Source organism: Prionailurus viverrinus, chromosome C1, assembly GCF_022837055.1.
Source record: "Prionailurus viverrinus isolate Anna chromosome C1, UM_Priviv_1.0, whole genome shotgun sequence".
NCBI classification, from domain to species: Eukaryota; Metazoa; Chordata; class Mammalia; order Carnivora; family Felidae; genus Prionailurus; species Prionailurus viverrinus.
The window spans coordinates 158,947,662-158,961,223 of NC_062568.1; the positions used below are offsets into that span (position 1 = coordinate 158,947,662).

The 13,562-nt window shown below is 39.1% G+C and overlaps 1 protein-coding gene across 2 annotated transcripts in view; it reads left to right on the forward strand.

The window, feature by feature from the left end:
- CC1H1orf141 (chromosome C1 C1orf141 homolog) overlaps positions 1-13,562 on the forward strand; it is a 49,252-nt gene that overhangs the window by 15,501 nt on the left and 20,189 nt on the right. For both annotated transcript variants that reach the window (XM_047871532.1, XM_047871533.1), the window contains exon 4: positions 8,713-8,825. In XM_047871532.1, the coding sequence (XP_047727488.1) occupies positions 8,713-8,825 (113 nt within the window). The remainder of the gene's footprint in view (positions 1-8,712; positions 8,826-13,562) is intronic.

The following is a 13,562-nucleotide window of genomic DNA, read 5'->3' on the forward strand; positions in this document are numbered from 1 at the left end:
GAGTCTACTTCTTTGCGAGCATAGATCAAACTGTGGCAGCCTAACTCGTTAGCTTGTAAGTAATGTCAAATCTCAGACCTTTCACACCTACTTTTAGGGAAGAAGCTAGAATGACAGAAACTGTGACCACCCTCCTCCCCTTCCTTTGCAAAATGAGTGGTAAAATACATTAGGCTCATTATTCAATGAGTAGGAGAACACCCTTATCCAGGTCCCTGTGAGCTTAAAAGAACTCTATTTCTATACCCCATTTATCTATCCCATAAGTCTATCTGCTTCTGGGCATCAGGATTTATATTTTAGTTATTAGTCAACTAAATCCTTAAAATTAATCCATATAATAAAGTTTTTAAGAAATAAAACAATATGACAAGAGGCTATATAAACTAGAAAGGAAAGTCAAGGTCAGTTGTGGGCAGAGTTTGTGTATAATCAATCTTATAAACCAACCCAGCGAAGGATAAAACAAATGAACTGAAATTTGACCTCTTCTTATGTCCCAAACATTTTGCTAAGCAACTTCTGAACTTTATTTTTCGTATTTCTTATACTAACCCTATAAGATAGCTATTACTGCATTTGGCCTGTGAAAGACAAATTCAGAGGAAATCAGTATTCTGCAGAACTTCACGTAGAGTCAAGATGCAAAGTAAGGTCCAACTCCAAAGTCCACACTCTCTAGTTCACCATAAGGAAATCCATATCCAAACATCTCTATATAGTCTCTGTAAATGTATTTGAAAAATACTTTAGTAAGATAAGGATAAAAAAAATTACTCCTTAAGAAGACTGTATAGCCAACTTCATCCTTAGGATGGAAGCCTTGACGCATTTCCATTTAAATTAGAACCAGAAGGATGCCCATTCTCACCAATAAACTGTACTATTCTAGAAGTGCTTGCCAGTGATATTAAACAAGAACATAATACAAAAATATAAATGTTTTGAAAGGAATAGATAAAATGTTTTATGAAGGTTAAATGAATGTTTACTGAAAAATCCAAAGAGAATACACTAAAATCTCATTGGAAATTTTAAGATTATAAGAAAGTTTAGTCAAGATTTATGAGGGCAAGATGGCGGCTTAGGAGGACGCTGGGCTCACCGCACGTCCTGCTGATCACTTAGATTCCATCTACATCTGCCTAAATAACCCAGAAAACCGCCAGAGGATTAGCAGAACGGAGTCGCCGGAGCCAAACGCAGACGAGAGGCCCACGGAAGAGGGTAGGAAGGGCGGCGAGGCGGTGCGCGCTCCACGGACTGGCGGGAGGGAGCCGGGGCGGAGGGGCGGCTCGCCGGCCAAGCACAGCCACCGAGTCTGGCTTGCAAAAGCGGAGGGGCCTGACGGACTGTGTTCCCACAACAAGCGCGACTTAGCGTCTGGGAGGTCATAAGTTAACAGCTCTGCTCGGAAAGCGGGAAGGCTGGAGGACAAAGGGAGGGAGAGCTGCTGAGCCCCCTGACAACAGAGCTCAGTTTGGTGGGGAACAAAGGCGCTCGCCAGCGCCATCTCCCCCGCCCATCCCCCAGCCGAAATCCCAAAGAGAACCTGTTCCTGCCGGGGAACTTGCTCGCTCCGCGCAAACACCCAACTCTGCGCTTCGGCGGAGCCAAACCTCCGGCAGCGGATCTGACTCCCTCCCGCTGCCACAGGGCCCCTCCTGAAGTGGATCACCTAAGGAGAAGCGATCTAAGCCTGCCCCTCCTGCCCCCGAGCACCTTGCCTACCCACCCCAGCTAATACGCCAGATCCCCAGCATCACAAGCCTGGCACGGTGCAAGTAGCCCAGACGAGCCACACCACCCCACAGTGAATCCCGCCCCTAGGAGAGGGGAAGAGAAGGCACACACCAGTCTGACCGTGGCCCCAGCGGTGGGCTGGGGACAGACATCAGGTCTGACTGCGGCCCCGCCCACCAACTCCAGTTATACACTACAGCACAGGGGAAGTGCCCTGCAGGTCCGCACCACTCCAGGGACTATCCAAAATGACCAAGCGGAAGAACTCCCCTCAGAAGAATCTCCAGGAAATAACAACAGCTAATGAGCTGATCAAAAAGGATTTAAATAATATAACAGAAAGTGAATTTAGAATAATAGTCATAAAATTAATCGCTGGGCTTGAAAACAGTATACAGGACAGCAGAGAATCTCTTGCTACAGAGATCAAGGGACTAAGGAACAGTCACGAGGAGCTGAAAAACGCTTTAAACGAAATGCATAACAAAATGGAAACCACCACAGCTCGGCTTGAAGAGGCAGAGGAGAGAATAGGTGAACTAGAAGATAAAGTTATGGAAAAAGAGGAAGCTGAGAAAAAGAGAGATAAAAAAATCCAGGAGTATGAGGGGAAAATTAGAGAATTAAGTGATACAATAAAAAGAAATAATATACGCATAATTGGTATCCCAGAGGAGGAAGAGAGAGGGAAAGGTGCTGAAGGGGTACTTGAAGAAATAATAGCTGAGAACTTCCCGGAACTGGGGAAGGAAAAAGGCATTGAAATCCAAGAGGCACAGAGAACTCCCTTCAGACGTAACTTGAATCGATCTTCTGCACGACATATCATAGTGAAACTGGCAAAATACAAGGATAAAGAGAAAATTCTGAAGGCAGCAAGGGGTAAACGTGCCCTCACATATAAAGGGAGACCTATAAGACTCGTGACTGATCTCTCTTTTGAAACTTGGCAGGCCAGAAAGAATTGGCACGAGATTTTCAGGGTGCTAGACAGAAAAAATATGCAGCCGAGAATCCTTTATCCAGCAAGTCTGTCATTTAGAATAGAAGGAGAGATAAAGGTCTTCCCAAACAAACAAAAACTGAAGGAATTTGTCACCACTAAACCAGCCCTACAAGAGATCCTAAGGGGGACCCTGTGAGACAAAGTCCCAGAGACATCACTACAAGCATAAAACATACAGACATCACAATGACTCTAAACCCGTATCTTTCTATAATAACACTGAATGTAAATGGATTAAATGCGCCAACCAAAAGACATAGGGTATCAGAATGGATAAAAAAACAAGACCCATCTATTTGCTGTCTACAAGAGACTCATTTTAGACCTGAGGACACCTTTAGATTGAGAGTGAGGGGATGGAGAACTATTTATCATGCGACTGGAAGCCAAAAGAAAGCTGGAGTAGCCATACTTATATCAGACAAACTAGACTTTAAATTAAAGGCTGTAACAAGAGATGAAGAAGGACATTATATAATAGTTACAGGGTCTATCCATCAGGAAGAGCTAACAATTATAAATGTCTATGCACCGAATACCGGAGCCCCCAAATATATAAAACAATTACTCACAAACATAAGCAACCTTATTGATAAGAATGTGGTAATTGCAGGGGACTTTAATACACCACTTACAGAAATGGATAGATCATCTAGACACACGGTCAATAAAGAAACAAGGGCCCTGAATGAGACATTGGATCAGATGGACTTGACAGATATATTTAGAACTCTGCATCCCAAAGCAACAGAATATACTTTCTTCTCGAGTGCACATGGAACATTCTCCAAGATAGATCATATACTGGGTCACAAAACAGCCCTTCATAAGTTTACAAGAATTGAAATTATACCATGCTTACTTTCAGACCACAATGCTATGAAGCTTGAAATCAACCACAGAAAAAAGTCTGGAAAACCTCCAAAAGCATGGAGGTTAAAGAACACCCTACTAACGAATGAGTGGGTCAACCAGGCAATTAGAGAAGAAATTAAAAAATATATGGAAACAAATGAAAATGAAAATACAACAATCCAAACGCTTTGGGACGCAGCAAAGGCAGTCCTGAGAGGAAAATACATTGCAATCCAGGCCTATCTCAAGAAACAAGAAAAATCCCAAATACAAAATCTAACAGCACACCTAAAGGAACTAGAAGCAGAACAGCAAAGGCAGCCTAAGCCCAGCAGAAGAAGAGAAATAATAAAGATCAGGGCAGAAATAAACAATATAGAAACTAAAAAAACTGTAGAGCAGATCAACGAAACCAAGAGTTGGTTTTTTGAAAAAATAAACAAAATTGACAAACCTCTGGCCAGGCTTCTCAAAAAGAAAAGGGAGATGACCCAAATAGATAAAATCATGAATGAAAATGGAATTATTACAACCAATCCCTCAGAGATACAAACAATTATCAGGGAATACTATGAAAAATTATATGCCAACAAACTGGACAACCTGGAAGAAATGGACAAATTCCTGAACAACCACACTCTTCCAAAACTCAATCAGGAGGAAGTAGAAAGCTTGAACAGACCCATAACCAGCGAAGAAATTGAATCGGTTATCAAAAATCTCCCAACAAATAAGAGTCCAGGACCAGATGGCTTCCCAGGGGAGTTCTACCAGACGTTTAAAGCAGAGATAATACCTATCCTTCTCAAGCTATTCCAAGAAATAGAAAGGGAAGGAAAACTTCCAGACTCATTCTATGAAGCCAGTATTACTTTGATTCCTAAACCAGACAGAGACCCAGTAAAAAAAGAGAACTACAGGCCAATATCCCTGATGAATATGGATGCAAAAATTCTCAATAAGGTACTAGCAAATCGAATTCAACGGCATATAAAAAGAATTATTCACCATGATCAAGTGGGATTCATTCCTGGGATGCAGGGCTGGTTCAACATTCGCAAATCAATCAACGTCATACATCACATTAACAAAAAAAAAGAGAAGAACCATATGATCCTGTCAATCGATGCAGAAAAGGCCTTCGACAAAATCCAGCACCCTTTCTTAATAAAAACCCTTGAGAAAGTCGGGATAGAAGGAACATACTTAAAGATCATAAAAGCCATTTATGAAAAGCCCACAGCTAACATCATCCTCAACGGGGAAAAACTGAGAGCTTTTTCCCTGAGATCAGGAACACGACAAGGATGCCCACTCTCACCGCTGCTGTTTAACATAGTGCTGGAAGTTCTAGCATCAGCAATCAGACAACAAAAGGAAATCAAAGGCATCAAAATTGGCAAAGATGAAGTCAAGCTTTCGCTTTTTGCAGATGACATGATATTATACATGGAAAATCCGATAGACTCCACCAAAAGTCTGCTAGAACTGATACAGGAATTCAGCAAAGTTGCAGGATACAAAATCAATGTACAGAAATCAGTTGCATTCTTATACACTAACAATGAAGCAACAGAAAGACAAATAAAGAAACTGATCCCATTCACAATTGCACAAAGAAGCATAAAATACCTAGGAATAAATCTAACCAAAGATGTAAAGGATCTGTATGCTGAAAATTATAGAAAGCTTATGAAGGAAATTGAAGAAGATTTAAAGAAATGGAAAGACATTCCCTGCTCATGGATTGGAAAAATAAATATTGTCAAAATGTCAATACTACCCAAAGCTATCTACACATTCAATGCAATCCCAATCAAAATTGCACCAGCATTCTTCTCGAAACTAGAACAAGCAATCCTAAAATTCATATGGAACCACAAAAGGCCCCGAATAGCCAAAGGAATTTTGAAGAAGAAGACCAAAGCAGGAGGCATCACAATCCCAGACTTTAGCCTCTACTACAAAGCTGTCATCATCAAGACAGCATGGTATTGGCACCAAAACAGACACATAGACCAATGGAATAGAATAGAAACCCCAGAACTAGACCCACAAACGTATGGCCAACTCATCTTTGACAAAGCAGGAAAGAACATCCAATGGAAAAAAGACAGCCTCTTTAACAAATGGTGCTGGGAGAACTGGACAGCAACATGCAGAAGGTTGAAACTAGACCACTTTCTCACACCATTCACAAAAATAAACTCAAAATGGATAAAGGACCTAAATGTGAGACAGGAAACCATCAAAACCTTAGAGGAGAAAGCAGGAAAAGACCTCTCTGACCTCAGCCGTAGCAATCTCTTACTGGACACATCCCCAAAGGCAAGGGAATTAAAAGCAAAAGTGAATTACTGGGACCTTATGAAGATAAAAAGCTTCTGCACAGCCAAGGAAACAACCAACAAAACTAAAAGGCAACCAACGGAATGGGAAAAGATATTCGCAAATGACATATCGGACAAAGGGCTAGTATCCAAAATCTATAAAGAGCTCACCAAACTCCACACCCGAAAAACAAATAACCCAGTGAAGAAATGGGCAGAAAACATGAATAGACACTTCTCTAAAGAAGACATCCGGATGGCCAACAGGCACATGAAAAGATGTTCAGCGTCGCTCCTTATCAGGGAAATACAAATCAAAACCACACTCAGGTATCACCTCACGCCAGTTAGAGTGGCCAAAATGAACAAATCAGGAGACTATAGATGCTGGAGAGGATGTGGAGAAACGGGAACCCTCTTGCACTGTTGGTGGGAATGCAAATTGGTGCAGCCGCTCTGGAAAGCAGTGTGGAGGTTCCTCAGAAAATTAAAAATAGACCTACCCTATGACCCAGCAATAGCACTGCTAGGAATTTATCCAAGGGATACAGGAGCACTGATGCATAGGGCCACGTGTACCCCAATGTTCATAGCAGCACTCTCAACAATAGCCAAATTATGGAAAGAGCCTAAATGTCCATCAACTGATGAATGGATAAAGAAATTGTGGTTTATATACACAATGGAATATTACGTGGCAATGAGAAAAAATGAAATATGGCCTTTCGTAGCAACGTGGATGGAACTGGAGAGTGTGATGCTAAGTGAAATAAGCCATACAGAGAAAGACAGATACCATATGGTTTCACTCTTATGTGGATCCTGAGAAACTTCACAGGAACCCATGGGGGAGGGGAAGGAAAAAAAAAAAAAAAAGAGGTTAGAATGGGAGAGAGCCAAAGCATAAGAGACTTAAAAACTGAGAACAAACTGAGGGTTGATGGGGGGTGGGAGGGAGGAGAGGGTGGGTGATGGGTATTGAGGAGGGCACCTTTTGGGATGTGCACTGGGTGTTGTATGGAAACCAATTTGTCAATAAATTTCATATAAAAAAAAAAAAAAAAAAAAAAAAAAAAAAAAAAAAAAAAGAAAGTTTAGTCAAAATTTACCAGGAAAATTTGTACACTCAGCAGATGTTTATTACACATGTACTATGTGTCAGTCCCTATTCTAGGTGCTGGGAATACAAGTGAACAAAATCCTCACTCAGTTTATGTTTTAGGATAAGGTGGGGAGACAGATAATAAACTAAATGAACAAATGAATATTTAATGTCAATCCATTAGTGATAAATACTATGAAGAAAATGATAGTAAATTAAATGAATTAAGACTGATAGGGGTTACTATTTTAAATAGAGAAAGGGGCAGGAAAAAACCTTTGTGGAGAAATGGAAATTGAGCAGAGTCTTACAAAATGCTCTCTTATAACTTAAGGGAGTAACCCTTGGCAATCACTGGGAAATATTACAGGCAGAGGATGAGCAAGTACCAAGGTCCTCAAGTGGGAGCTTAAATTCCTTTCCTCAAACCAAACAGTTGGAAAATTCGCTCTGCTTCCATGTAGAGGTGGGGCTTGGGGAGGTGCACGGAGAGGCCTGAAAGGACATTCAATCGAAGTTCCTCTACTTAGAAACATGAGAACTAGGGACAGTTTCTGTCTTGGAGTGAGGATTTTGAACTTTATTTTAGTCCAGTAGGAAACACTTGGAGGGAAATGGCAATCACATTTATATTTTACAGATGCCACCATGGTTGCATTAGGAATAGACTGTAGGGGATGAGTGATAGCAGAGAGAGCAGATAGAAGGCGAGAGACACATAGAAGTAGCTCAGATGGGAGATGAAGGTGTCTTGGACTAGGGTAGAAGTAACAAGAAATAAAGTAGTTTGATTTGGGACGTATTTCAAAGAAATACCCAGTGGGGTTTGCCAACAGATGGGAATGAGGAGTGAGAGAAAGAAATCAAAGATATTGTCAAGTTTTTGGCTTAAGCCTTTGGTTGAATGGAGATGGGGAAGCCTCAACGATTGGGAAGAAAGCAGAAGCAAAGATTTGGTTTTGAATGTGTTAAGTTTGAGATGCCTATGATATACCTAACTGCAGAAGTCATGTAGCAGTTGGATATATAAATCTGGAGCTCAGGGAAGAGTTTCAGGGCCTGGATTTATAAATCTCAGGGACATGAGCATATAGATAATACGTGAAGATGTGAGATTAGATATCAACTGAGGGTGAGTGTTGGAGGTCAGAAGACTGAGTCATGGATTACCCCAGCATTTAGAGGTCAGAAATATCATGAATTAGGTAATACTATTAACTTTATTACATACTATCAGTAGTCAAAGAATTTAGTGGAGAAAATTTCCTGTATGGTAAATAAATGCTGTGATCCTATCTAGTATATTATTTTGGTATCTGAAGTGACCCTAACTCTGGGTCCCACCACTTTGACTCAGGTCTGACAATGTCTCCAATATCTCATTTAATGAATTTCCAGCATATTTTTTAAAGGGTTAATCAGCTTGTGAACTATAGTTTCCTAGAGTGCCCTCAATCCTATGACAACAGTAGCTTACTATCTGTCTCTACTTCAAGTGATTATCACGAATACTTTCATCTCTGGCTTAGTACCAACGTTTCACACTTTGTACTATAATAGTACTAATACAACAACATTCAATCTGCATTTCACCACATTTCTCAAAATTTATTTTTTAGATTAGTTTTGTAGATTTTTCTGATTACTTTAACTTAGATTAATTTTATTTTTTCTAGATATGTCTCCTTTAAAAATGAGCCTGAACCTACAAAGAGTGATTTTGAAACATTAAATTTAAGACCACACTTTGTACCAACAAATATAAAAAATCAAGAAAGCAAGTCAATAGGTAATGCTCTGCGTACCATATTTACTTCTCCTTTAACTTATTAATGAGTGGTTTTGCTTGTATTATATACTTTATTATTTATTAATGTATATCTTAAAAGCTCTTGACCATTGGATGTCTCTGTGGAAAGAATTTTCTTGAAAGTATATGGTGTATAACTGCAGTGTGAAAGATTTCAGTGAACTATAAAGAATTTCCTAAGCAGTAGAGACGTTAAATATCAGAATGGACAATTTATGCAGTTCACAAATTAAGAATATATTTTTATGTTTGTTTATTTTTCTTGAAAGAAAGCTTCTGAGTTTCCTTTCAGCTCTACCCTAAGAGTTTCCTTATTGTTAAAAAAAAAAGAAATCAATCAAGTATGGACATCTTGCTTAATAAAAACTTATTTACAGAAAGTGTAAAGGAACTTACTTTCTTAGAACATTAAGGAATCTGTAAGCTAGGAACAAGCACTTATAATATTGTAAGAAAGTTGAATAAAAATTTACCAGGAAAATTTGTGCACCCAATAGATATTTATTACACACGTACTATGTGTCAGTCTCTACTCTAGGTGCTGGGAATACAAGAGTGAAAAAAATCTGCCCTCAATTTATGTTTTAGGATAAGGTGGGGAGACAGGTAATAAACTAAATGAACAAATGAATATTTAATGTAAACCCATTAAATTCTCCACATCTTCAGAGAATTTGAGTGTTTTGTGTTGCCTTTTTTTTTCTTTCTCTGGAATTATCAAAAAACATTCTATTGCATCATTCTCATCGATCCCTTTGGGTAAGGCTCCGTGACTCCACATTGCCCCATACTGCCTCATTACTCTGATACTCTTCATCTGTCTCTACTTCCTCTTTTGTTCAAACTTCAGACAACTACAGTCTGGATTCCACCTCCACCATCCTACTGAAGCTGCACTGATCAAGAATACCAATGATCTCCATTGCTAAATCCAAATAATATTTTTCTGTTTTTATTTTCTTCCACATTTTAATAACAAGTATAGTTGGTCAATCATTCCTTCCTTCTTAAAATTTTCCTCTTAGGGGTTTGGGAACCCATATCTCTTGTTTTCCTGCTATTTTACTCCTCTATTGCTCTTCTTAATTTATTTTCTCCATCATTAAAATACTGTACACCTTTTGGGATGAGCACTGGGTGTTGTATGGAAACTAATTTGACAATAAATTTCATATAATAAAAAATAATAATAATAAAATAAAATACTGTACACCTATCCTTAAACAACAGGGTGGTTAGGGGCACTGACTCTAGTGCAGTCAAAAATCCACATATAACTTGTGATTCCCCTAAACTTAACAGCTATTAGCCTATTGTTGACCAGAAACCATTACAATAACATAAACACATATTTTGTATTTATATGTATCATATACTATATTATTATAATAAAGTAAGCTAAAGAAAAATGTTATTAAGAGAAACAAAAGGATGAGAAAATACATTTACAGTATTTTACTATCAAAAGAATCCATATGTAAGTGGATTCATGCAGTTCAAACCTATGTTATTCAGGGATCAACCGCATATCACAACTTATCTATTCTACTGTTGAAATTTTAAGCAGTGTCAAATTTTGCTTTATAGATTTTTAATATAGTTTATGCCATGTTATCAGTTACATAAATATTTCGAATTATGTTTCTAGTGAATTGAACCCTTTTTCATTATAAAGTAATTGTCTTACTATTTAATATTGCTGTAGTTGCCCAGCTTTCTTTTGGCTACCATTGCATGGTATATCTTTTTCCATCATTTTATTACCTTCTTGTAACATTGTAAGCTATATTTATCTCTCATAAACATCATACTATTAAATTAAAAATCTACTATCATACTCTTTGTCTTTGAAATGGAGCATTTAGTCCATTTATACTTAATGCAATTACTAATATCTTTGGATTTAATTTTGCCATTTTATTTTTTTGTTCTTTCATTTGCCCTGTTGATTTTATACTTCTTTTTCTGTCTTCTCATGTTTTCTTTAGAATTGAGTTTTTTAAGTTTCACTTTTCCCCTTTATCAATTTGGAAGTTATGTACTCTATTTCTATTCTTTAAATGATAACTCTAGAAATTACAACATGTAACCTTTCAAAATCTATTATTATCCTCATTCTGGACAATAAAAGAATTTTGGAACACTTAAATTATTTTACTGATGTCTGACTTTTATGTTATTGTTAAAATCCAAAGTCTTATTTAAATAGTATCTAAATCAGATATAGGTGAGACTCAAGGAATGATTCAGCCTGATGCAAATTTCCTCTCTACCTGTGAACCTCTAGAACCAAACAGTATATGTGCTTGCAAAATGCAAAGGTCAGACAGGCACAGGATAGGCATTCTTATTCCAAAATGGAGAAATAAAAGGGAACAAGGGGTGATAGGTCCTGAGCAAGTCTAAAATTTAGCAAGGTAAACTTCCTAAGATTTTAAGACTCAAGAATAATTCTCTCTGGCTGCATATTCTTCTGGAACCACTGGGGCAGAGGTCCTGCCTCTATAGCATGCCAGGTAGGGGTCATGACTCCAAGACTCTGGGATGCCCTACTCCAAAGGTGTTGAGTGGAGGCTCTTTGGCCTGTTGAAACTGAGACATTAGTAACCCCATTTGAAACTGAGGAGGCAGCTCTGATGATTTTTGAATTGCCTTCAGGGTCATTCTTTCCCTGTCTTGAAGAATAGCACATATTTGCAGTGAATAGCTCTGTGGTCCTATCCTGTAAAACCCAAGAAGTCCAACAGATTTCATTCATTTATGTCTCATCTCCATCCCCTTCAGTTCAAACTGGCAGTGTCACTGTTGGGATATCTATTTAGGTGTGTGATTCACACCCATACCAATCTCCTTATCAAATAGTCATTCTACCACACCCTTAGTGTTCTTTTTCAAACATGGACATGCTGAAAATTTTCTTATTTTTTGTAATGTGGACAGGCTGAAAAATTTCCAAATCCTTAAGTCCTGATTTATTTTTGCCTAACAGTTCAGTCTTCCAATTCGTTTTTCTCTTTTTGAATTTTACTACAAGCAGTCAGGAGGAACCAAGCCACTCCTTCAATGCTTGCTTAGAAATTTGAGCTAAATATCCAGTTTCATTGCTCACAAGTTCTACCTTTCCCAAAACAGTAGAACACAAACACAGTTCAGCCAAGTTCCTTGTCACTTGATAACAAGGATAACCTTTTCTTCATTGTTAAATAATACGTGCCTAATTTCTATGAGACCTCATTGAGAATGGCTTTTACCATCCATAGATCTACCAACATTTCTGTACTTGATTATGTATTCTTTTTAAAAAAATTTTTAATGTTTATTTTTGAGAGAGAGAGAAAGCAGAGTGTGAGCAGGGGCAGGGAGGGGCAGAGAGAGAGAGGGAGACATAGAACTCAAAGCAGGCTCCAGGCTCTGAGCTGTCAGCACAGAGCCCAACACGGGGTTCAAACTCACAAACCGTGAGATCATGACCTGAGCTGAATTCAGATGCTCAACCGACTGAGCCACCTTTTTTTTTTCTCAACGTTTTTTTTTTTTTTTTAAATTTATTTTTGGGACAGAGAGAGACAGAGCACGAACGGGGGAGGGGCAGAGAGAGAGGGAGACACAGAATCGGAAACAGGCTCCAGGCTCTGAGCCATCAGCCCAGAGCCTGACGCGGGGCTCGAACTCACGGACCGCGAGATCGTGACCTGGCTGAGGTCGGACGCTTAACCGACTGCGCCACCCAGGCGCCCCATCTTTATGTATTCTTTATGAAGGTAAAAGAACCTTAGGGAACTCGCACCAGAATCTCCTTTAAATTCCCTTAATGGAAATACTGGGTTTTTCTCCTATGGATCTCAAAGCTCTTCTAGCCTCTGGCCATTTCCCAGTTCCAAAGCCACTTCCCCATTTTTAGTTATTTGTTATAGCAGCACCTCACTTCTCAGTGCCAATTTCTCTATTAGTGAGTTCAGGCTGCTATAATAAACTACTATAGGTTGAGTGGTTTAAACAACAAATATTTATTTATCACAGTTCTGGAGGCTGGAAGTCTGAGATCAGGGTGCTAGTATGGTCAGGTTCTGGTTAGAGCCCTCTTCCTGGTTTGCAGACAGCTGTCCTCTTGCCTGATTCCTTACATGGTGGAGAGAGAGATTCTCTCTGTCATGTTTTTTCTTACAAGGACATTAATCCCATCGTAGGGGGCTTCACTTTCATTACCTCATATAAACTTAAGTACGTCCCAAAGGCCTCACCTCCAGATATCATCACATTGAGGATTAGTGCTTCAACATATAAATTTTGGGGGGAATAGATTCACTCCATAGCAATGAACCTATCTAAAATATACCTCACTCTGTTGTTCTCTCTCACCAAAATCTATTTCTGTCACAGCATGTATCTTAATTTATAATTATTCACTTCTTTGTCTTACTTGTTTATTATCTGTATTACCCACTAAAATGTATGTATCACTGGGCACAGGAATCACAATTACAGTGTCTAACACCAGTGCTGGCATGTAGTAGGTGATCAGTAAGTAACTGTTGGGGTGCCTGAGTGGCTTAGTCGGTTAAGTGTCCAACTTCAGCTCAGGTCATGATCTCACAGTTTGTGAGTTTGAGCCCCGTGTCGGGCTCTGTGCTGACAGCTTCGAGCTTTGGATTCTGTCTCCCTCTCTCTGCTCCTCCCCCACTGACACTCTCTCTCTGTCACTCAAAAATGAATAAA